Source organism: Epinephelus moara, chromosome 6, assembly GCF_006386435.1.
Source record: "Epinephelus moara isolate mb chromosome 6, YSFRI_EMoa_1.0, whole genome shotgun sequence".
NCBI classification, from domain to species: Eukaryota; Metazoa; Chordata; class Actinopteri; order Perciformes; family Serranidae; genus Epinephelus; species Epinephelus moara.
The window spans coordinates 42,090,924-42,114,779 of NC_065511.1; the positions used below are offsets into that span (position 1 = coordinate 42,090,924).

At 42.0% G+C, this 23,856-nt stretch overlaps 2 protein-coding genes across 2 annotated transcripts in view; both read right to left on the reverse strand.

Moving 5' to 3' along the window:
• The window catches only part of LOC126391517 (zinc transporter ZIP1-like), a 12,422-nt gene extending 5,293 nt beyond the window's left edge, over window positions 1–7,129 (reverse strand). Inside the window, exons 1-3 of the mRNA XM_050046362.1 lie at window positions 6,964–7,129; window positions 4,045–4,345; window positions 2,358–2,488 (exon numbers count right to left, since the gene is read on the reverse strand). Of these exons, the coding sequence (XP_049902319.1) occupies window positions 2,358–2,488; window positions 4,045–4,249 (336 nt within the window). The 5' untranslated portion in view covers window positions 4,250–4,345; window positions 6,964–7,129. The remainder of the gene's footprint in view (window positions 1–2,357; window positions 2,489–4,044; window positions 4,346–6,963) is intronic.
• A 7,473-nt stretch (window positions 7,130–14,602) lies between these two features.
• LOC126391523 (atrial natriuretic peptide receptor 1-like) lies at window positions 14,603–23,818 on the reverse strand. The gene is made up of 7 exons (XM_050046371.1): window positions 21,381–23,818; window positions 21,020–21,166; window positions 20,765–20,888; window positions 20,397–20,465; window positions 18,933–19,107; window positions 18,689–18,787; window positions 14,603–16,967 (listed from the first exon to the last, which is right to left on the reverse strand). Exons 1-7 carry the CDS (start codon window positions 21,458–21,460, stop codon window positions 16,822–16,824), a joined length of 840 nt encoding a protein of 279 aa, XP_049902328.1. The 5' UTR covers window positions 21,461–23,818; the 3' UTR covers window positions 14,603–16,821.
• Between the last annotated feature and the right edge of the window lie 38 nt (window positions 23,819–23,856).

The window sequence follows — 23,856 nt, forward strand, 5'->3', positions numbered from 1 at the left end:
CTTTGTGGAAAAAAAGCTTGTTTAGTGGACTAACTTTGCACTTGAAGGTTGCCCGTTCACTTACGTTTTAACAGGTCTGACGCTACTATGCGCCCCGGCTGTATCTAGGCTAACGGCTAACATGCTAACTATTATTTTTATGTCACTAGTCACTTGAAACAAATTTAGGACGATAGGAGACAGGTTGAAATAAACCGAAATTTCCCTTTAAGGAAAAATTTGGTACGACTCACATGTCTGTACACTCAGCATGAAGCTAACTTAGCTTAGCATAAAGTTTGGTAACAGAGGGAAACCACACTGCCTGCTGCACCGTCTATATTTGCGCCCCTGCTGCATCACACACTGTGGTTTGATGATTTTCCGACTTGTAGTGTGTGAAGTTGCAAATAAGGATCTGCTGTCAGTATCTCTGACATCACAGGACGACAAACTGCTGCAGAGTGAAAACCATCGGATGTGGAGGAGTTTCAGATGAGAAGATAAAGACGAAAACAGAAACATCAGTTAACTTATGTTAACTTCACGGGCAGAGGACAGAAGGAACTCAGAGATCAAACTAAACAGGGTAAACACTTCAAAAAGTATCAGTTTATTATTATTTAGTCCTGGCTTCCTCCCACAGTCCAAAGACATGCAGGTTAACTGGTGACTCTAAATTGTCCGTAGGTGTGAGTGTGAATGGTTGTCTGTCTCTATGTGTCAGCCCTGTGATAGTCTGGTGACCTGTCCAGGGTGAACCCTGCCTCTCACCCAGTGTCAGCTGGGATAGGCTCCACCCCCCTGCGACCCCTAACAGGATAAGAAATGAATGAATGAATGAATGAATGTTGCTGCTTTATTTTAGGCCAGAACATGATCCTTTCCAAACCATAACCAAGTGTAACCACACGTTAACCACAGCCTTGTTGAGACATAAAGTTTCTACGTGTCTGCTACATCATAAAGTTTAGTATTTATACGTGAATGTTTCAGACCTGGTATATTTCAAACCCACATTTAAAAAAAACTCGGTAAATTCTGTTGTTGTTTCAAATCAAAAGCACTTTAACGCCTGACGAGCTGAATTTATAACCTCCAGGAAAATGACAAGCGCTGGAAGGCACCATGAAAACACATCAAACACTGTGTGGTGTGAGACAGGAAGTGCGGGAAGAGAAAGGAGAACGAGGTCACACACACACACACACACACACACACACACACACACACACACAGTCGCAGTATTTAACTTTTGCCCGTTGAAGCAGCTGGAGGTTAATTCAGAGCTATTTGTGAGGGAGGAGAGCGATTCCCGTTAAACTCCCCCCTCCCTCTCACACACACACACGCACACACACACACACCAGGTTTCCCAGCAGTGTCTTTTTTAGCATCGACCTTCAGCCGCCCTCCTCCTAAATATCAGACATTTTGAAGCAGTTCAAACTCAGTTTTTCACCGACGGATCGCCGTGACATTTGTTACAGGAAGTGACAACACTCAGAGGATGAATCAGAATGAATCTGAGGTGATCCTTTGACTTTTCTGAGACCATCATCAGGCCGACATTTCAAATTGTAAATCTGATTAAGGTTATTAACTGAACAAGGGAGCAGAACAATCATGTTACTGCTCCATTAAATATGGTCTCACGCTCACTCTTCTCTTATCTCTGCTGTTTTGTGAATTCCTGGATAATTTAACTGAAAGCTACAGTTGGTAACTCCTGTGAAAATAACTGTGTCATATTTGCTGAAACTGTCACTGTAGTCTACTTAAATCTGGAGTTATTAAATAAAACAAGGAAAAAAAACAGCTTTTGGTTGAAGTGGTCAGAGCCAGTGGACACACAGAAATGGTCATTGCTTTATTTTTAGGATCCATGAGCTAAAAGAAGTGAGGAAACAGTGACTGGGACGTCTGAGTCAAGGTGCTCGACTTCCTTCTCTGAGCTTGGTTCTTTAAAACAAAGACCAAACTCCAAATCGACATGTTGAAGTAAATGAAACAAAATGACTTTTTCACAAAGACACATTATTTCCAGAAGGATTATTTGTCCTGTTGAACTTTAACGAGAGACTGTGTCACTTTTAAAAGAAGAAATAAGATAATAACTCAGTCTTGGAGCTGAATTCATAAGAAATAAAATATGAATTCAGGTTTAAGGTGCCTAATGTCATCAGCAACATACAGATAGTCTTTATGACTTCACCACACAGGAGTTTCTTCTGTTTCACTGACTGAACGAATAAAGATTTGAGTCTTGATGAAGCAGAAGTTTCCTTTGCTGCAGACTCTGTGACTCTGTCAGCTCAGTGTCAGGTCACTTTATGCCACATGTTCATGATGTTATGTGTGGACTTGTGGGATCTTACTGTGACTCCAGCGTTGCTGAAGGCCTCATTGATGCCCTGCAGGTAGTCTGGCAGCAGGTCCAGCAGACAGGTGGCCAAGAACACTCCTCCAGCAAAACAGCTGATCAGGCTGAGCAGCCTGCGCCGCAAATCTGAAGACAACAAGACACAAGGCGTTTCTCAATACCACGTACACAAAGTTTGGACTTGCGCACTTGGGAGTTCAGACTTGGCAAGTTTGACTCGATACCTGGCTGTCAAAAGTCCACAGAAGTCACCTCCCGATGCATCCCCGATGGAACGGGCAGAGCAAGTTCACATCTGGGCATTTGGACTGTACTTGGCTGGATGCGGACTTTGAATTGGAACAGTACTTGGGCTGCGACTGATGACGTTTCACAAGTCCGCAAGAACACAAGTACAAGCAAGAACGCAGATTGAGAAACGCCTACAGACTGTAGCAGCGATGATGGAATGTAACTACAAACAGTTACTCAAGCACAACTGCAAGGTACTCGAGTATTTCAATTTGATGCTACTTTTTGCATTTCAGAGGTGAATACTGGACTCTGACAGATGACAGATTTTCGTCCAGTGGAAACCAAGTCATCGTCACAAATCAGAAAACAGGCACGTGGTTCTCACAGGACAGCCACACTACAAACATCTGATGATCTTATAGACCATGATGCATTGCTGTAGATTAAACTACCAAACTGACTTAAAAGGAGCACAACTTTAAACATCTACAGCAGGAAAATGACACATTAATGCAGGAATATGAATCCAGAAACATCAGATAGCAAAACACTGACAGCAACATACAAACTTTTACTTTCACTACTTTCAGTAAATTTAGCTGAAAATACTTTGAGTGCAGTTGCAGAGTATCGGAGATGTCCGCCGTAGAGATGTCTGGCCTCTCTTCAGTATGATGACACTAGATGACGCTCAAGAACACCAAAAAACTACATCCGAAAAACTCAGCAGCAATGTCTCTTTCCAGAGATCATGACCCGGTTACTCAAGATAATCCACAGAGCTTGTTGTGAGCAGTTTCATGTAGGAACTCTTTACTTTCTACTGAACAACACCCGTCATCCATATCACCTCACAGAAGGAAGCATATTCAGTAACACGTTTCAATTTATATTGTTGGACGAGACGAGTCTCTACTGAACATGTGAGAAGACTGAAGTCCTCTAGTCTCTGTGCCGTCTCTGCTCAGTCGAACTGTTGTAGAGAAGTGAGGTTCTCCCATGACGGGTGAAGACAGGCAGTGTTGAAGGACGGGGTCGTCTTATCTACGGCCTCTTCATATTCCTCTTTTTCCTGCCTGTGCGGCTTCTGTGAGCTGTCACCTGTCACACATCTTCCTTCTTGTGGAGGACTGTGGCTCAGAGAAGCCACAAAAGGATATTAAATCTCTCCCTGGAACACTGGAGACTCTGGCACGATGGTTATTGGAACACCCAGAAGGTCTGTGGATCATCTTGAGTAACATGGTCATGGTTTCTGGAAAGAGACACTGCTGTTGAATTTTTATTTTATATATTTTTTTGGTGCTTTGAACACCACAAGCGAAGAGAAGGCAGACGTCTCTACAGCCACACCGTCCCTTCAAGTAAAGGATCTAAACACGTCTTCCACCACTGAGTTGTAGATCTACAGCTGATGACATCATCCAGACGTGGTCCTGGTTTCTCACCTGAATCCACACTGCAGCGTCCCGCTCCTCGGACGATGCAGAGCGGGGCGAATCCAAACAGGACTGTGACGGACAGCAGGACCACCAGTGCTCCCAGTTTGATCTCCAGGGCGGGGACGTCGGCAGGGTTGACCTGCAGCGCTGCCTTCTCCCGTCCTGGAAACAGGAGGGCGGAGGAGGAGAAGACTCTCCCCTTGATCAACATCTTTAATCTGGTTTATCTTCACCTCCTCTGTCAGTTTGGAGTCAGGCAGCGAGGAGGAGGAGCTCAGACACCCGCCATGGATTCACACAGGAGAGTCTGTCAGACACATGAAACAACATACAGTTAAATCTGCTGCGATTAGTTTCATCTGTTACCTGGATACTTTGACCTCTGACCTCTTTGACGGAGGCCTTTCCTTCAGTACAAACATTCATGGTTCCCAGAGGTTATTACTTCGTTGAGTTTTATCTGGCGCCACCAAGTGGTCAAACGCATTAATTCATGTTTAATTCGTTGTGACTGCGTGTGTGTGTTAAAGGTCACTGTTCACTGGAAGCTAGACGAGATCAGGTGGCTGCAGCAGGAGGCGCTGACAAAAAGCTGTCGGACAGTTTCCTGACAGTTTCCAGCAGCCTTCAGTCCGACAGGAAGTCACAGATACACTCACATCCTGTCTCATATGATGTCGATTTATTGTCAGACTCATATATCAGTTTGTTTTCAGTCTCCAGTTGTTTTAATTATGATAGATTAATTTATTAAAATGCTTTACAGGTGATCTGTAGTTTATGTTCATGGTTTATCCTCCATTTGATATGAACTCTCCTGTAAATCAGCATCACATCAGTTTGACCTGTCCCCTCAACTACACAGGCTGAAGACACTGTGTTTGACTGTAAGGTTCATATTTTATACAAGACAACAGCTTTCATTAAGGCTCAGTCAGATACAGTCAGGGCTTCACATCTGTACACATGTTATTATAAGAGTCCTCACATCCCACTGACCACCAGTCTCTGTGATGTTAAACACTTCAATAATTTAAACAGTCTAATGTTAATACACAGTAGACGCTGTATAGTTTATGATGAATGTCTTCACCAAACTTCACCATCAGTCACACAACATGTTCTCTGTTACAGAATAAACCTTCAGATCAGACAAATCAAATGTAAATCTCTGAAATTCAACAAAAATTAAAAGTTTATCTAAAACATCATCTTGTTAAGTCAACATCTAAACCAATCAGGTGTTAGATCAGGTGAGAGCCAGGCGTTTCCCATCATGCCCTGGGTCTTGCAGTCGGTGGAGAACCAATACAGCGCCTGGCCCTAAGAACTGCTGCTGCCAGATTATCGCTGTCCATTTTTGGAATACGTCAGAGTCGGACACAAAACTAACCGGCATGCTTTGTGGGTGGATCGCCAGTGATCGAATCTGCGCAGGCCTGGCTCATCTCCAACGAGCCTATTAATAAAGTCCCAATGTCCTCAGCATTTTTGCTCGTTGCTGTTGCTAACATTGGTCAAATCTGTTGCCATATCAAACTACAAGTTATTTAGCACAAATTAAAGTGTGCAAAAATGAGGACAATGGGTCTAAATTAAGCAGACTGAAGTATAAGGTAAAGGAAATCCAAAATGTGATGACCTCATGTGAGGACGCAGGGTCTCAGGATGATATGTGATATCCTACTATAATCCTATTCTATCCCATGACCTCATACTTGTCTGTTTTCTTTAATAACTAATTTATGGTGGAGGGAGGGTCATGTATTTTTCCCCCCAGTGACTCAGGGAGGCTCAGGGGAAATATTTGTAGCTTCAGGGAGGGTCACAAAACAACAACAACAACAACAACAACAACAACAAACAGTGACACCTGAGCCACGTCCCTCCTCTGATAAATAAAGAACAGTCCCTAAAGCTGTCATAAATGTCATGCTGTAATAAATAAACTCCTTAAAAGAATCCACTGGTTCAAGTTAAAAAAAATTGAGGTACGTTTTCCCAACTCTGATCTTATCGAGTAACGTCCACGAGTCTTTTAGAATCTCACAAACTCAATTACTTAAGTACAACCAACATGATTGGCTTTGACGAGAAAAAAAACTTAAGTTGAATGAACTTAATATTCATCCAAAAGTTGTGTTGATATTAAAACTATTTTATTTAACATATTAAAATGTATTTATTTTAATTCCATCCTATGAAAAAAGTCAAAAAAGTTTCTGACCAACTTCTTAAAAAAAGCTGTCAACTGCATAAAACACGTCAATGAAACAAACTTTCTTTAAATTAAGTAAAACTGAAAAACGTCTTTATTTTAAGTGTGCTCCACTCACCCCATGAATCAGTATTTCCCTCTGCAGGGGAGGAGGAGGAAGTAGCATTAATAGGACACAACCTACTGAAGTAAAGTACCTTGAAACTGATTTTAATAATACTCGAGTAAATGTAGATTACACCGCTGCACAGATGGCACCATTTCTATAGAGATACATCTGCCTTCAGAAAACCTTCCTGGAGACAAAAACACAAATCCAAAGCTGCAGTTTAAACCCTGATCTGTGTTTTTACACAGCCTGTAAAACAAAATAACTTCAGTTACATGATGATGATGATGATGATGATGATGATGATGATGACTCGGACAGAGCAGAGAAATATTTGGGTTTTATTTTTAACCTCTGACTGGATTGTCCCAGTTGTGTGTGAACTGAACCCTCAGCTGTCTCTCTGTCTGACAGCAGGTCAACACATGTATGATCACTAACATGTAAAACACACCTGAGACAGTGAACATGTCTGATTGTGCTGCTGCTGCTGCTGAGCTCATGAACACTGAGAGAACACACGCCACATGTGATTCTATAAACCTGGAAACTTTGATCAAACTTCTCCCATGTCGGTGTTTTTAGTTTCCTCTCGTACCTGAGTCCGGATCCAACAGCTCACACTGGTCTTCCTCCTCTTCCTCCTCTTCCTCTTCCTCCTCAGTAGAAACAGATTCTATTGAAGTCAGAAGAATAAAAGAATCCTCTCTGGTGTTTCTTCGCAGCTCGGTGCGGTTACATTTTGTCCGGGAAGTGGTGAGTCAGTTCTCATCAGCTGATCCTGCTTTATGTTGGAGCTGCTGTCACGGTCACCACGACAACTCACTACATCCTGTTTTCAAAATAAAAGCTGCTTTTGGTCACATGTTTGTAAATGAAACCAAGCCCGTTAATATCTATATTATCTATACACTGGGTCAAATATATCTTATATTGGTTTAACTGATCACTTAATAAAGATGAAAAATAATATAATGCACTCTCTGGTTTGATTTTTGACCAAGCAAAAATTTAAATATGACATTATTTTATAACCACCAGAGTGTGAAAGTTTTTTTTTTAATTTATTTAATTGGGTGGTAAATAGACCAGGGATAGTTGAATATTAGTTGTAAATATGTTTGGGAATTTGTTGAAGAAGAAATGTAAGAAAGAGGTAGGGACACATACGTTTTACCTCCACCAACTCCTTTTCGGACACTGTTATCTTTGTCTTGTTTGTTTTTTAGTTATTATTATTTTTGATTTGAAATTAAGTCATTCATTCATTCATTCATTAAAAAAAGAAATGTAATATGTTACAGGTTACTAGTTACCCTGTGAAGAATACAATACAACTTCTACAATACAACAATCAAATGTAACTGAATACTTGTTGATTACTTTTCTAACAAATGTTTTAAACTGAGCAATAAAGCCGAAAAGTCCGAGAAAAAAACAAGTGCATAAATGTTGCACTGAAATTTGTCCCAGCAGATTTGTTCAGCGGCACATGTGCAAAACTTAACTTATTAATGAAAGAAAAATGCAGAGCACCAGAATAAATGCTATAGATTTTTATATATCAAATAATTTGACCTCTTATGTGTCTCTTAAATGCTTCAAATGCAACAATGAGTTGAAACTGGGGAGTTGGGACACATTACTTTTTAAGATTTAAATAAAAATGTTTTCTGTGCTTTTACTTTGACAGTAGAATGTCACGCTTCCTGTTGTGTCCTGTGTAACTTCACACAGCTGCAGCTGGGAGGAGGATCCATCCAGCTGCTGATCCCGGAGCTGAACACAGATCCTGGAACAGCCCATGTGACTGACAGTCTTCATCACTGATTAATCACCAGCAGTCACAGGTCAAAGTTACGTTTATTGTCGAGCCTGTAGAACTGAGTGTACTTTCAATGTTTTGGATTCAAGGTTACGACAGTGAACAAAAACACCTGTCAGAATAAACCCAGACTGATTTTAAATATATTGTATATGCACACTCTGCAGGACACAACATGTCTTTAGACACAGAACAACTGTATTTGTTAGAACATGAAGTTGATAAAATCATTCAAAAGCCAGTGAAAGTATCTGATGATGCAGATTATCTTTTATGGAGAAGTGAAGCTGTGAAAATCTGCTCAGGTGTCAGAGGCCAAAGATCAAACATAATGCATACAGTCTGTCTGCAGCAGTGTTACTGACCAATGCGCTAACTGTTTCTGATTCACCTCTGAGTGCAGATTTTTACAGAAAACCAACAATTAAATGATGTGATTCCTTATTTAAATGCTGGAAACTCTGTGAGACCTTCTGGGGTTCTTAAAGAATATCCATAGATCGTGGAAATTTACCAAAAACTGCTGAACATCCCTTAAAGGAATACGCCGCCAATTTGGGAGTTATGCCCTTTCTCTATCATTTTCATATTGAGACAACATGATCAATATCTTTTTTGTGTCTGTACATCCAGTGGCTGGGTCTCAGCAGTTAGCATTGCGGCTGAGCTTAGCGAATACAGTTGAAGTCTATAGGGGGTCAGTAGCCTACTCGTAAAAGTGAACAAATAAACGTTACAGAAACCCTGAACAAACCATTTTGCTGCACAGAATGGGATTCGGTGCTACCATCGTTGGGGAGGCTAGAGATATATCATCATCATCAGGAGGAAAACCGCTGCAGAGAGTGCATCACAAGGAGTGAAAACTTTGCAGCAATCACTAATCCTGGCGTGATTGACACCCCAGACCTGCAGGAGCTGATGGACAGCTTTCAGTCGAGTGAGTAATATCCTCCATGTCATCTCTTTGTTTGCTTTTACCGAGTGACCTGGCGTACCTGTCCCAGAGCCAGCTGCAGCTGTTGCTCACCGGTGTATCCCTCCGCGCAGGACGTAAACACACTATAGTTCCGTGTATCAGACTTCGAATTAATGATTAAACATGTTTATTTTAAATGCATGTGCAGAAATGCCAGCTTCAGAGTTTCTGTAACGTTTATTTGTTCACTTTTACAGAGTAGGCTACTGACCCCCTATAGACTTCAATTGTATTCGCTAAGCTAAGCCACAATGCTAACCGCTGAGACCCAGCCACTGGACATACAGACACAAAAAAGATATTGATCATGTTGTCTCACTATGAAAATGATAGAGAAAGAGCATAACTCCCAAATCGTCGGAGTATTCCTTTAAACAGAATACTTCTAAGTGAATCAATGCTGCAGCTATGGCATGAACACATTCAACATCTGGTCAAGGACTTCCTTGCAAGGTAGGATTTATGTGGGCTCTCGAGGGTTCTTGGAGGTCTTTAGCAGGTCCTTTGGTGAACCTTGATGAGGCTGCAGGTGGTCTTGAGAGGTCTTTGAGGGAATTCTGGGGTTCTTGATGGTGTTTCAATGGTCCTAAGCAACTTTTAGGGATTCATGGTAGGCGTCTGGGGTTCCTGAGAAAGGTGTCAGGGTCCTTAGAATGACTGAGGCTTCTTGAGAGGTACTGAGGCAACACATTCTCACTCCGACCTCGTCACATGTCCACATTTGGTCATGGACTTTCCACGTCCACATATGACGTCCAAGGTACCCTGGGTGTGTTGGTTGTTGACGTTCTGGGACACTGTCAACTTCAGCCTGTTACATGCATTGTCTGTTTTCAAAATACACTTCTGTTTTCACAGGAAATGTACAGTTTGCATACAGTCTCTTTCAAAATAAAAGCACTACGTCGGTACAACACCATGAATAGACATTTGTATTCCTTCAACAACACACACATGTGGGCATGTTTTGCAAACACATGCATGTGGTTGGGTTTAGGAAAACAGAACATGGTTTGGCTTTACAATCAAAAACAAACACTGGCCTCCCGGGCAAAAGTCAGTGGTTGCTGGATTTTAACCACACGTCGCGGTGACGTGTATTTCTGGAGGCTGAAACCATTTCCCTCGGTGAAAACAAGGTTTTTATTTACTTTTATTTCACAGATAAGAAATAATAAATGAGAAGACAACAAAGCCTCCACACAGCGACATTTAGGTCCTGTGTGTGATTTATCCTGGCTTCATATGAGCAGAGGAAAAACCCCGCTAGCTGCTAGGCTAATTTATCCAATGTAAAATGTCATAGGCTTGTGCTAATAATGTTAGCATGTTGTATATGTGGAGAAAACAAGTCCAAGACAAGTGTTTGATCTGTGAGTCTTGGGAGTAACAAGTGAACCGATTTGTGTACTCTTGTTTGAGTTGTCACAGTTACATCATGTTTAATGTGTGTTTGTTAGCAACACTCAACAGGTGCCACGACTGTACGGGGGCTTTGTAGTTGACTTCTTCTGTAACAGTGGATGAAACATGCTGATAGTGTGACATTTGAGGAAAATCCACACCATGTGAGATCGTAAACTGCGAACCTTATCTTCCAGACATGCAATGAAACCTACATAAGAGCAGAGAGTTCTCTCACAGGCAGATATGTCACATGCAGAGGATAAAATGTGTCAGTCCGGTCAAAAAAATATACACCTGATATTCATGATTGAGTTTTTCCTTCTTCTTCTCCTTTTTTCCCCCAAATATCAGCTTTACCACCATAAGCCAATGTCATTTATGTGAATTTGGCAGTACATCCAGCAGGCCTCACAATCACAGACCACACCAGCTCAGGACCTCCACATCCAGGATCATCTGACACCAGCCACCTGAACAGCTGATGCAACAAATGGTTTGCACACCAACAGAATTTTTGCACAAACCGTCAGAAACTGTCTCGTAGAAACTCATCTGCATACTAATCGTCCTCACCAGGGTCTTGACGTGACAGTTTCTCATCGTAACCAACTTGTGCGGGTGTGAGTGAAAAACCTGTGAAGCCACGTTGACGTTAGCTCGCAGAACATCTGATGTTGGGGTTACTCTTTTTTCCTCCGAGCAACAGTTTAAACTCAGGAATCTTAGAACATTAAACACAAAACAATCACAAAACAAATCTGTTAACGTTGAATCATACAAACAGGATCAACAAAGTAAAACACTGCAAAGGTGAAAAGTCCATATACACTCACATCAATCCCATCAGTCCTCTCTTTGTCCCCCTGGCATGTTTGGAGGTGTTTGTGTAATGTGGGGACAAATGAAGAGGAGTGCAGGACATAGAGGCAGACAGAAGTTATACAAAACAATAAATACAAAGACAAAGTGAAATATTGAGGATATAGAAGAAAAACAAAGAAAACAGAACAAACAAACAGTGAGGCTGGTTGGATGTACTGCCAAATTCACAGAAACAACGTGAATGAACGCGCAACAGCTCTGGTGGACGTTCCTGCAGTCAGCCCGCCGACACCTGTGTCGTTGTGTTGTGTCATCAAATTGCACATTTTAGAGTGACCTTTTATTGTGACCATCCAGAGACACACCTGTGTAGTGATGATGCTGTTTAGTCAGCCACACCTGTCAGGTGGATGGATTATCTTGGAGAAGGAGAAGAGCTGACACAGATTTTGACAAATTTACAGCAAACCTATTGAGTGCAAATAAAGTCTGAGATCTTTGACCTGAAACTGTGAAAAATGGGTCAAAAACAAAAGTGTTGCATGAGAGGTCATAATTTCATTGCGCACTGTCAGCACGACTGTGACGCTATGTGTTAATCATTTTCTTCTCTTCCAAGCTCCCAGCAGACAAGTGATTCCAGCAAAATAAAAGGTTGCAAAATACTGCGGTGTCCTCGCCCTGTTGTTTCATGAATGGACAGTATGATTTAAAGTAACTGGTCCAGTGAACTGGGACTATTTTTTGGGAGGATCATACAAATCAACAAATTTGTGCGACGAATGCCAAATAAACTACACGTACACATGGAAGAGTAACACACGCACTCTTTTATTGTTTAAGAATACATCAAAAAGCAATGAATCAACTAAAATAATTTACGACGCATCGGTCGTGTCGAAGGAAAGAGGAAACATTGCAGCCCTTTCCTTCCTCTTATGAAGGACAGAGCAGGCAGCAATGACATCACAGGCCCTGTCTGACCCTCAGGTGGTGGACAAGTATTGTACACATATCACACACAAAGTACAAATGTATGTGTCTGTGCTTTCTGCTGTCTTTGTGGTGCGGTAGAACAGAAAAACGAAACTATGTTATCCGAACACCCCACCCACACACCGTAAACCCCGAAAGTAATTTAAAATAATAATAAAAAAAAATAAAACTATATTTAAAAAAACAAGCAGGGTGAAAATCACCACAGGAAAGATACTTAATCTTTAATTCGATGCAGTGAGAATCAGATGGGGTCCAGAGACGTTAGAACATAGGAAATGATAGGCTGCCATCTTTTGCAGAAACTCAGATGAGCCTCTCCGAGAGACTGACCAGTGCAAGGGGTACCCCAAAGTAGCTATCAAGGGCCTGGGTTAAAGAGTGATAACAAGGACTTTACTTCATCTATTAAAGAAAGAAGACCAAAACTAATTTTGGACAAATAAAAAACATATGAGTATGATTGGCCACTGATAAGCCACACCTATCACATATATTATTAATACCTGGAAATAAGCTGTTTATCCTAAGTAGGACCTTTACTTGAATTAAAGTCAGATGTGCACAAGAAAATGTAGAACCACCATCTTTTTTGACAGTCTAAATGGTGACATCTGCTGGATTCATCTTGGTACTGCATTTAAAAGGAGGGATTACTGTAAACACAGAACACCGTCAAAATATGAGCGGACTTTTCTGGGAACGTTCAGGCCGACTGGGGTCCCATTTCTTTAGCAGCATTTACACACAACTTAAAATCATTGGTGAATATTTCATTTTAAGGCTTAAGCCCTTAATAAATAATGTTTTTAATTTGATCTTTGTTTTTTGTGGGGAATTCCTTAGAAGAAAATGATTCTATACTGCAGTACCTGATCAGTGTGTCAGGTACCTAAACAGAGGAGTAAGGAGGAGAAAATGTGACGATATGGGACAGTTCTAAAGGTCAGCACCCAAGATTAGTGTCTACTAACTGAGGCAAATTACAGAGGGGAGGAGTTTCGCAGGCACATTGAATATTTCAGAGATTCCCATCAGAATGAATGGACTTCCTAGTGCCTCGTCTCCATTCACATACGTAAGAAAACGAGGTGTTAACATCATATCATGCATGCAAACTCTTACCGTGACGGCCCACCAGCAGATGGAGACATGAAATACATGTGTGTATGTGCGTTCCCACTTCTGCCTCTTTGAAACAGTTACCAACCACATCAGATTGTTATATTTCAGCCACATCAGAAAACTGCAGCCTGCAACAAACAGCTCTGCACAGAACTTTATTCAGGCGAGTACAAACAAACACACACACTGCTGGTTTGAGTCAAAACAAAAGGCTCATTATCACCTTTCTGAATCCTCACAAGATACAAACAAGTTCAGAATGATCGACAGCACAATCTGAATCACTTGAAACGACAGAAGGTTCCTGATGAACAGACCTGTGGTGACTGGAGTCTCTCTGGAGATACACATGATGAGCTCATATATATATATATATATATATATATATATATTAATTGTGTACGCTCCACATGTAATGACACTTTATAAAAATATCAGAGGCTCTTCATACGTTAAGACACGCTGACGTTTTGAGGCTTTATCAGTTCATGAATCTTCAATCATGAGTTGGAGAAAGTGTTTTGTCCCACGACCATCTCAGTAACGTTCGCCTCATTGGTTGCTCAGGATGTTTCTGGAAGGCGTCTGACAGATGTGCAGACAACTGTCTTAAATTTGAGGCGTCACAGGTTTGATCCCCAACAGTCCGCCCTGCTGCGCCACTTTAACTGTTAAACGCAAAGATAATTTAAACGTACCAAAATGGGCGTATATTTGTGATTGAATTTCAAAAACAAAACCTGTTTGTTGTGTTTGTAACTTTTTTATTTAAAACCAGAGGGGAAACATTTGTTTATTTACAGAGAATGTTTATTCCCAAAGAGCTGCACTCAGATTTAACATCTTTACCCATCTACTTTTTGGATTCTGTAACTCTGCAAAGCTGGCCATCATTTAGCAACTTCAGGGAGGTGTTTACGAATGCTGCAAATTTACAATGATCTGAAGTCATCTCTTTTGCACAAGTCACACTAAATAACACGTAGCCCTGCCTCATCCACTGCAACTACACGCTGCTCTTTAACAGAAGTTAACCAGCTTTACATTTGCAAAATCAACCAGTCGGTCTTCATCACTGAAGTCTTTTCTCTTGTAAAACTGAGAACATGCTAAAACATAAATCTCATGTCTCTATGTGTCAGTCCTGTGATAGTCTGGTGACCTGTCCAGGGTGTACCCCGCCTCTTGCCCAGTGTCAGCTGGGATAGGCTCCACCCCCCCTGCGACTCTAAAGAGGATGAAGCGGCTACGTAAATGAATGTTTTATCTAAATCACGTTATTTTAAAAAATCTCATTATTTGGCAAGTGACACATTGGAAAGTGTAAATTATGAGGTGTAGATATTTATCTAAATCCTGCCGAGCTCTGCTGGCGTAGATTTAATTGAAGAGGCCCCGCCTTCTATTCCAGCAAGTAGTGTGCAAAGAACTGTGGGTGCATTTTTGGGGCGGCAGTAGCTCAGTCCATAGGGACTTGGGTTGGGAACCGGAGGGTCGCCAGTTCAAGTCCCTGTCCGGACCAAAATATGGAGCGTGGACTGGTAGCTGGAGAGGTGCCAGTTCACCTCCTGGGCACTGCCGAGGTGCCCCTGAGCAAGGCACCGAACCCCCCAACCGCTCAGAGTGCCTGTCATGGGCAGCCCACTCTGACATCTCTCCACTAGTGCATGTATAGGTCCAGTTTGTGCATGTGTGTGTTCCGACCTGTGTGTAATTGACAAACAGAGTGAAAAATTGAATTTCCCCTCAGGGACTAATAAAGTGTATATATATAAAAAAAAAAAAAAAAAAAAAAAATTATAATACCCGCTGAGGATACACACATGCATCCTTGAAAATTCTCTGAATGAAGGACTCTGTCCTCGGTAGAATTTGAAGGATCCTTGACCTTCGGCGGAACTTGATGACATAGCCTCCTTAAAATTCAGCCACTTGAGGATCCTTGAGGAACCACTTCAGAGAACTAGCGGCGACAATGGCCCCTTGCTGCATTGCCTTAAGTTGTCTCAGCCACACTCTGCAAAGACTACAGCTGACGGCCAAGCAGCACCTAATTCTGTGCCTGCATTATTCAAAAAGGGAAACCAGAATACTATCTTGATGCTAGTTAGCCAGTTAGCACGTTAACAACATAATCCAGCATAATTATTGTGCGTCAGTGAACAATAAAACAAACTATCAGGAAACGTTTAGACTAAAAAACTCAATAACTAAAGAAAAATAAGTTTGTTTTGATCTCACTCCCTCTTGACTTAAGCTCTTTGTTTACGTTCCTCACTTCCATTTCTCTTCTCGTGAGCTGAGCTTAACTGCCAATCAGAGTGATTTCATTCACTGATGGGCTCTGCTGTTGTCGACGCTGATTCAACATATTGATTCAGTGAACAAAATGCCAACCGGGGGCGACAATGTGGGACACACTACACTGATGAGGGTGACAGACGCTCACCAACAGCCCGACTTTGACCAACAGCCGTCTGTAGGCTTGGTGTGTCAGGGCCTTTAGACTCATTCGACATAAGCCAGAGTCGATCTCTGCACAATGCATGATGGTTAGATTTGTGTCCAACTCACTCTGATGTCATGCACATGTGGGCAACGATAACCACACAAGATCAACCTCCCTAAGCCCTCTCACACTTTGTGGAAATGTGCCTTAAAGTCTGTGAGTGTGGACATTTGGATTGAGTCTAACTGGTTGTTTCGGCAAACGTACAACTGGGTAACCTCTACACCTCTGGCAGCACAGAGTCGCTGCTCTGTGGGACCATCAAGGACTAAATACACACCTGATCCCGGCCGTCAGTGGAGCAAAGAGGAGACAATTCACTGCTGAACTTTTAAAGTACAACCTTTGAGGCAATCGACTTAAACCGATCCAAAATATGATTTTCTCTGTAAAACATAAAACAGGCGAGATCTGGAACACACAATATAAAGTTGATATTCTTTTCTGCTCCTTCAGTTACTTCATGTTTCAGCCCTTCATGTGTTCAGTTTGTGGTTCTGAGGAGGTTTGAGGTGATGAGTCCTCTGAAAAGACGAGGAGCTGAGACGTCTGCGGCGACACGTTCTCTACTTCCTTTCCTTCACCAGCTTCACTTCCCTCCTTTGTCCATTAAATTCGCTCCCTCGTTTACTTCATTTCTTCTCTCTTGTTTCCAAATAAACTGAATCTTCAGTCTTTTCTTACCTCCCTCCTTCCTTTCCTCCACTGTCCCCTTCTCTCTTTCCTCATTTCTTTCTTGCCTCTTCATCCCCTCCTCTCTGTCCTCCGTCGTCCTTCTGTCCCGAGTGTTTCCTTATTGGCTGACGCTCTCTCCCAGTAGCCAATAGGTGGTCATCTTCCCTTTGCCCTTCACCTCGATCTCTCCTCTCAGCTCCAGCTGGAAGCAGTTGAACTCCAGCAGGACGTCGCGAGTCGCTGCCGACACGTGGATCTTCAGCGCTGCACAAACACACACAGGAACAAAACAATTACACAAGTTCATTTCTGCATGTGTTTGTCCGGGACTATTTCAAGCAGGCAGGATTCAAAGTAATTTAAGCAGTAATTTAACTACTAAACACTTCTGTTAGTTCATTTATAACCTGTTTTGGAACTGGTTTCTGGTGGGCACTGACCTCTCCACACAAAGTCACAAAGTGCTTCACAGAGTTGAAACAGAAACAAAACACATTTCAGGACCGCAACGACATAAATCCTGACAATGACAACAACAGCTTGGAAACAAACAACTTAAAGTAACATAACAGACAGGAAGCAATAACAGTAAAACAGATAAGACATGTTGGAAATAAAATGTGCTTTTATTGAAAAGCTTTTTTAAAAAGATAATGTTTCGAGAAGTGATTTATAAGATGATTCTGCAAGTCTCAGATTCTCCCCCGGGGGAAAGGAAAATTCAAAATGTGATCTCTTCTTTGTTCAGACTATTTCTTCGTATTCATTTCTTTCTTTTTAACTCTTTATTTAAAATATTTTTAAATCTTAAGACAAAACATCAACACCATAGAGAACACTGTGTCAGGACACACCAGTTGAGTATTCATGATGCCACGTGTTAAATGGCCTTTTATTCACAGTGAAGCTGCGTTCACTTCTTATGAAATAAAGACTGTCTATTTTTCTGAGGAATATTGCTCCTCTAGACCTCTGGGAAAAGATTTCCATTACAAAAAAAATTCTTGATTATGTCCATCTATTGTTTAAGGCCTGGAGGCTCAGCTTTGTGCCAGTTCTTTGTAATCACTTACCTGTCTTTTTTCTATATCTCACATCTTCCCTTACTGCACCAAATACAGGACATTGACATCAATAGGCATTTCATATACCCAAATTTTTTTTATCTGGACATGTGTGGCAGTGATTGACATCCACGTGTCCACACTGTCTCCAACACTGCTGTTGTGACTAAGATAGTTTGTCCTTAGTGTAGGGTGTGACGAAGAAGTGGATTCCAGCCTCTCCATCCCTGCAGTCATCTTTATTTGTCTGAGATAATCAGCTCTTGAGATAACCTGACTGGCTTTTAAATGATGCTGCACAATTTCAGAAATTTGTCTCAGTGATCAAACTCAAGTCTCAGCTCTGTGTATTTGTCTGAACACAGTAAAACAACTCCTGCTGATTCATTCTTTTGCTCCTGATCTCTCCTGAGGGGGTGTTTATGAAAAACAGATCAGAATTTATTCATCTCAAAAAAGAAGCTTATTTATTGCTGATGAGACAAAGAAAAGACTATTGTAAGCAGTGAAACTTTCCCTGGTGCAGGCAGCAGATTAAACCTGTTGCTGCAGATTCACTTCATGATGGCCGTCATGTGTTGGCCGTACACTGCAGCCTGCAACAGATGAATCTGAGAGGCCAAAAGAAAGTTACTGAGTTTTAAATCCCTGCCGACTTCCAGAATCGCAGGGAGGATGTAAAAGACTTATGGGTTTCTGCAGTGGTACGTATATTTTGTAAGAATCAGTCTGGTTTACGTTCAGAACATCACCAGTTTTTAAGTCAGCTGTGTGTGAGGTGCAGATCTGCGTCACTGAAGACAAATAAAAATAAAACTCCAAGAAATGTATTTGCAAATGTTGAAAGCTAAACCTTAGATGTGATGTTATTGTCATCGCTGACAGGAAGACAGAAAGTTTGTGTGTCTGTGCAGCTCTGACCTTCTCCGCTGGACTCCATACGTGACGAGGTGTTGACGGTGTCGCCGAACAGACAGTAACGTGGCATCTTCAGACCCACCACACCTGCACACACTGGACCTAATACACACAGGAAATAACACACAGCAAGAGCAGGTTCATGCATCCATCCTGAGATACACAAATCTGTACTTTAAACCTCTTTTTATCTGACCATGTTGGAGCTTTTACTACATGCACATGAACACGCTGTGTGTATCCTCACCGCTGTGTATTCCTATCCTCAGCTTCAGCTGCTGCTCTGAGCGGTGGCGGATCTTGAAGGTTCGGACGGCATCCAGCAGGGCGAGGGCCATGCGGGCAATCTCTCTGCCGTGCAGGTTCCCGTTCCTCACCGGCAGCCCTGACACCACCATGTAGGCGTCGCCGATGGTCTCCACCTGAGGGCGCCACGGGACCACAAACAACAGGTTGTAGTGGCAGAGGAACACTGGTGGTGCTCACAAAATATGTCGCAGCAAGAGATGAGTTTTAAAATTGACCAAGTGAACACATGAACTATTTTCTTATTTAATATGTTTGTTTTTATGGATTCATCCAGAGGTGGAAAGTAACAACGCACATTTACTGAAGTAAGTACAAGTTTTAGGTATTTGTCCTTGAGCATTTTGTACATTTTGTACATTTTGTATTTGTACTCGACTACATCTGAGACTGCACTTCAGTCATGACAGCTTTAGTTACTCTGCAGATTAAACTTAGAAAACATAACATATTGTTAAGATTATAGATTAAATGAGTGGTTCTCAAATTGTTTGACTTGTGACCTTTTACAAAAAGCAACAGTTTCTCCTCTGAACTTCCCACATAGTTTCATTTCAATAAATGTTTGAAGCAAGAGCTCGAATTTCCTCCTCTTCTTTCTCCAGTTAAAGGGATACTTTCTTGATTTCAACCAGGTTTTTATCATAACAATGTGGGTAGTGGCTAATGTGGGGGGTGTGGAGTTTGCATGTTCTCCCTGTGTCAGCGTGGGTTTCCTCCAGGTGCTCCAGCTTCCTCCCACAGTCCAAAGACATGCAGGTTAATTGGTGACTCTAAATTGTCCGTAGGTGTGAATGTGAGTGTGAATGGTTGTCTGTCTCTATGTGTCAGCCCTGTGATAGTCTGGTGACCTGTCCAGGGTGAACCCTGCCTCTCACCCAGTGTCAGCTGGGATAGGCTCCAGCACACCCTCAACCCTTTACAGGATGAGCGGTAACGGAAAAATGGATTCTTTTTTTATTTCAGCTCCGCTCTGCTGCTGTTATTTTGTGTAACTTCTCACATCTTTTTATTTTAAAGTTTCAGATTTTACTTGTGTAAACAAAAGTTGATGTTCCAATTGTGTGCGAGTTTTCTACTTTTGTTATTATACCACACTTTGTCTGATATTTTGGGGATGTAATATTTACACCTGATAAAAGGCATTTCATCTTCACTGAACAGCAGCAAATACTTTGATCTCCTCAGATCAATAAAACTCAGTTTGGTCTCCTCTGATTTTAAAGATGATTGTGTCTCTGAAGCATAAAGGAGTCTGGAGTCTTAAAATCAATGCACGTTACTGAACAAACGTGCACATGGTGCTGATTCTTCTTTTCAAATCTTAAAACCTGAACAGAACTTTGAGTGGAGATCTGAGGGACTGTTTTATTGTGGTGGAAACAGTTTGTGTTGATTTTGTCACCTTGTAAACATCAAAGTTGTCAATGATGGCGTCGAAGCAGGTGTAGAGGTCGTTCAGTAGAGTCACCACCTGCAGAGTCACAATGACAGCAGCTCAGATACAACTTTCAGCTTTTTGGAAACATAAAAAAAAAAAAAGCACTTTTCACTCTGTCGCTGAAGGTGAGAGGAGAAGCTACCACTCTCATGTCTGTGTGAAGTTCTCAGCTGCACCTGTTGCTGTTGTTCACCTTGGAAAAGTTCCAACTTGTCTCTACGTCTAAACCACACACTGTTTTCACACTTGTGTTCAAACAGGTTTGTTTGTTACGGATTCAGAGCACCGTCAGCTGAAACTTAATTACAGTAAATAACAGAGACTGTGCTCACCTCCATCGGTGTGCTCTCTGCTGAGATGGCCGTGAAACCCACGATGTCACTGAAGTAGATGGTGACGGAGTCAAAGGCCTCGGCCTGAACTGTCTCACCTCGCTTCAGCTGCTCCGCCACTGAACTGAGAGACAGAGAGAGGTGTCGACCAAACACATCAGGCCGAGGAAACATATATGTAGTACTCACTGTGGTAGTATCAGCAGTATATGTAGTACTCACTGTGGTAGTATCAGCAGTATATGTAGTACTCACTGTGGTAGTATCTGGTACAGCAGGGCCTCAGCCTTGCGTTTCTCCTCGTGATAAGCTTGTGTTCGTTCCTCCACCAGCTCCTCCAGGTTGTTGGCGTACTGCTCCATACGGGACAGCAGGTTGTCCAGGATGTTGGTCCTCGACTCCCTGAACACACACAACAAATGTGGATTAATCCGCCAATAAAAACTACAGTTAGCAGCTGTTTTAGGAAACTACCAGGACCAAAAAAAAGTAAAAGTTGTCATGCTCATGTAGCCTTTATCTTAGTATCTGGAGAAGATGACTGAATTTTATTTCAGTGAAACACAATAAACACCGTGTCAACTATTATTTCGTCACTTGTTGTTTAAGCACTCACTTGTTCTGTTTGCGCAGCAGCAGCCGGATGTGGTTGAACTCCGGTCTCTCCGTCGGCTCCTCTGCCCAGCAGCGCTGCATTAGCTGACCCAGCTCGGGACTGTGACTCTGGGGGTCGATGGTCGGCCTGAGGCAGGGCCACTCGCCCAGGATCACCCGGTCCACGATCTCTGCAGAGGGAGGGGGAGATACAGTATATCAACGGTCCTCACGAGAAAGACAGTCGACATTTTAACAGATTCAATTCTGTCTGAGATTCAGGACGGATGGTTCTGGATGGTTTTTAAACTGTGAGGTGAAAATGAGAAGAAAAGCAGATGAAGTTGGACAAACTGAAATAACAAACCTGGACAGAAATAATATTTGTTAAGTGTCATCCTTTTTTTAATTTCCACAAAAACAGACTTAAATCAATTTCTTAGAGCCTTGAAGCCAAATTCAGCATAAAACTGTATTTATTTAGACTTAGACGTAAAGGTCCAGTGTGTGAAATTATGTGTGTGAAAAGTGAGGACTGCAGATTGCAACCAGCCGAAACTTCTGCCGCAAAGAATTCCTTCAGTGTTTTCTGTTCAGGAGATAATTATCCACAGAGGTCTCTTCTTCTCCAAAACAAACAGACCAGGAGTCTCATTTATAAAACAATGTGCAGGATCCATACTAAAAATGTACATCTGCAGCCTGTTCTATTTTGTTCTGAAAATGTGGGCGTGCAGCCTCGTTCTGTGGACGATAAACCAGGTGCAGACTTCCATCTGTGTCACCGCTGATGAGGAAATACAGCGAGTGCTGGACGGAGCAGTGAGTGACAACAACCCCGCCCACATTTAAGAGGACTGTCTGAACAGACCGAGGGTCTAGGTACCATGTCTGAAGGCTTACTGCTGGTTCCAAAGGGACTGGACTGAAAGGGTTTGATGGAAACAGTGCACTTGCTCTATGGGTCCAATGATGTGGAAGCAGAGCTGATCATCTGGGGAATTTCATTCTACTGAAACAGAGCGATTTTGGCTTCATGTGTCACTGAGTAACTTTATAGGAATGAACGGGGTCCTGCCGCCAACGCTGTATCCAGATCTTTCATCCATGACCTGCTACCTATGTGGATATACATGTCTCATTCAGGTGATGATACATTAAAGAAAACAGTCATTATAATATAATAATCCTACACACTGGATTTTAAAGGGTGCTTCAAACTAAATTTATTTAAACTTTCCAGATATTAATGCTGTTTTTCCTTGAAACACTTCATGTGTGACTCTGCCCTTTGCTTTCTTCCTCTGTGGTTTGGAAACAGGAACTTTTCCATGTCAGCTTTAAGGTTTCAGCCATACACGCCACGCTACAATTAAAGTTTGACTGTGAGCCTCTTCTAAATAAATGAGGCCTTGGCAGAGCGCAGGCTGACGGCTCTGAAACTGCTCGACGCTACAAATCCTGGAAAGTGTATTCGGAAATAAAGCTGAAAGAAGAAAGACTGCTGAGCAACTGAAGCGTCGTCCAGCTGGCATCAGGTCGGACAAAAAGGAGAAATAAATGTCCAATCTTTCTCTTTTCACCTTCTCAGTCGTACAGTTGCTCTCTCCTACTCCTCCTCCGTCAGGGTGTAATTGTAGGTCTCACTTGTGTCATGCTCCATCTCTAATTCCCCTTATTCAGACGCCGTCACGACTCACTCCCTCAGAATCCATCCATCCGCCGCTGCTGCTGACCTCCGTTTTGTTTGCCGCTTCTCTCACCATTTCCTGCCTCCCTCATCAACAACTGAACACAGCAGCAGTTTCCAATTGGGTCAATAACACATCCAGACCCAGCATTACTAGTTTTACTTATTTTACTGAAGAGTCAGAAACAACAAAATGTTCATATTAATGGTGACTGCAGGGGATTTTTAAAGTTTGTAATTTCTTGGTGTAATATTGTTTTGTTATAGAATATTAATGCCTACCATACACTGGAAGACTTTTATAAAGTGTGACACCCTCTCACATCTGAAGACGAGAGTTTTTATAATAACAATAACTTTATTTATACAGCACCTTTCATGCAAGAAATGCAGCACAGAGTGCTTTACAATAAGGGCAGTATAAGCTCTGAGTGCTTCAAATGAAAACAGCCAGAATTAACATAAAACTGAACTGATTCATAAAATCACAGAGTTGTAAAACTTTAAATCATAAAATCAAGTAAGATTTGAAGAGTTGCAGCAGCGTGAAGCGTAAACAGAAAGAGTTTCAGACCTGTATCAGGAAGTCAGAGACAGTTAAAGTCTAAAGTGAACAGATATGTTTTTAGCTTTCTTTAAAAAATATTTAGCGAGCAGCTTCTCTGATATCTACAGGTCGTGTGTTCCATAGCTTTGGGGCGTCACTGACAAAGGCTGCATCCCCGATCTTCTTCCAGCTGTTTCTGGGAACCTCCAGTAAACCACCAGCAGCAGCAGATGATCACAGTGTTCTTGGAGGCAAATAGTT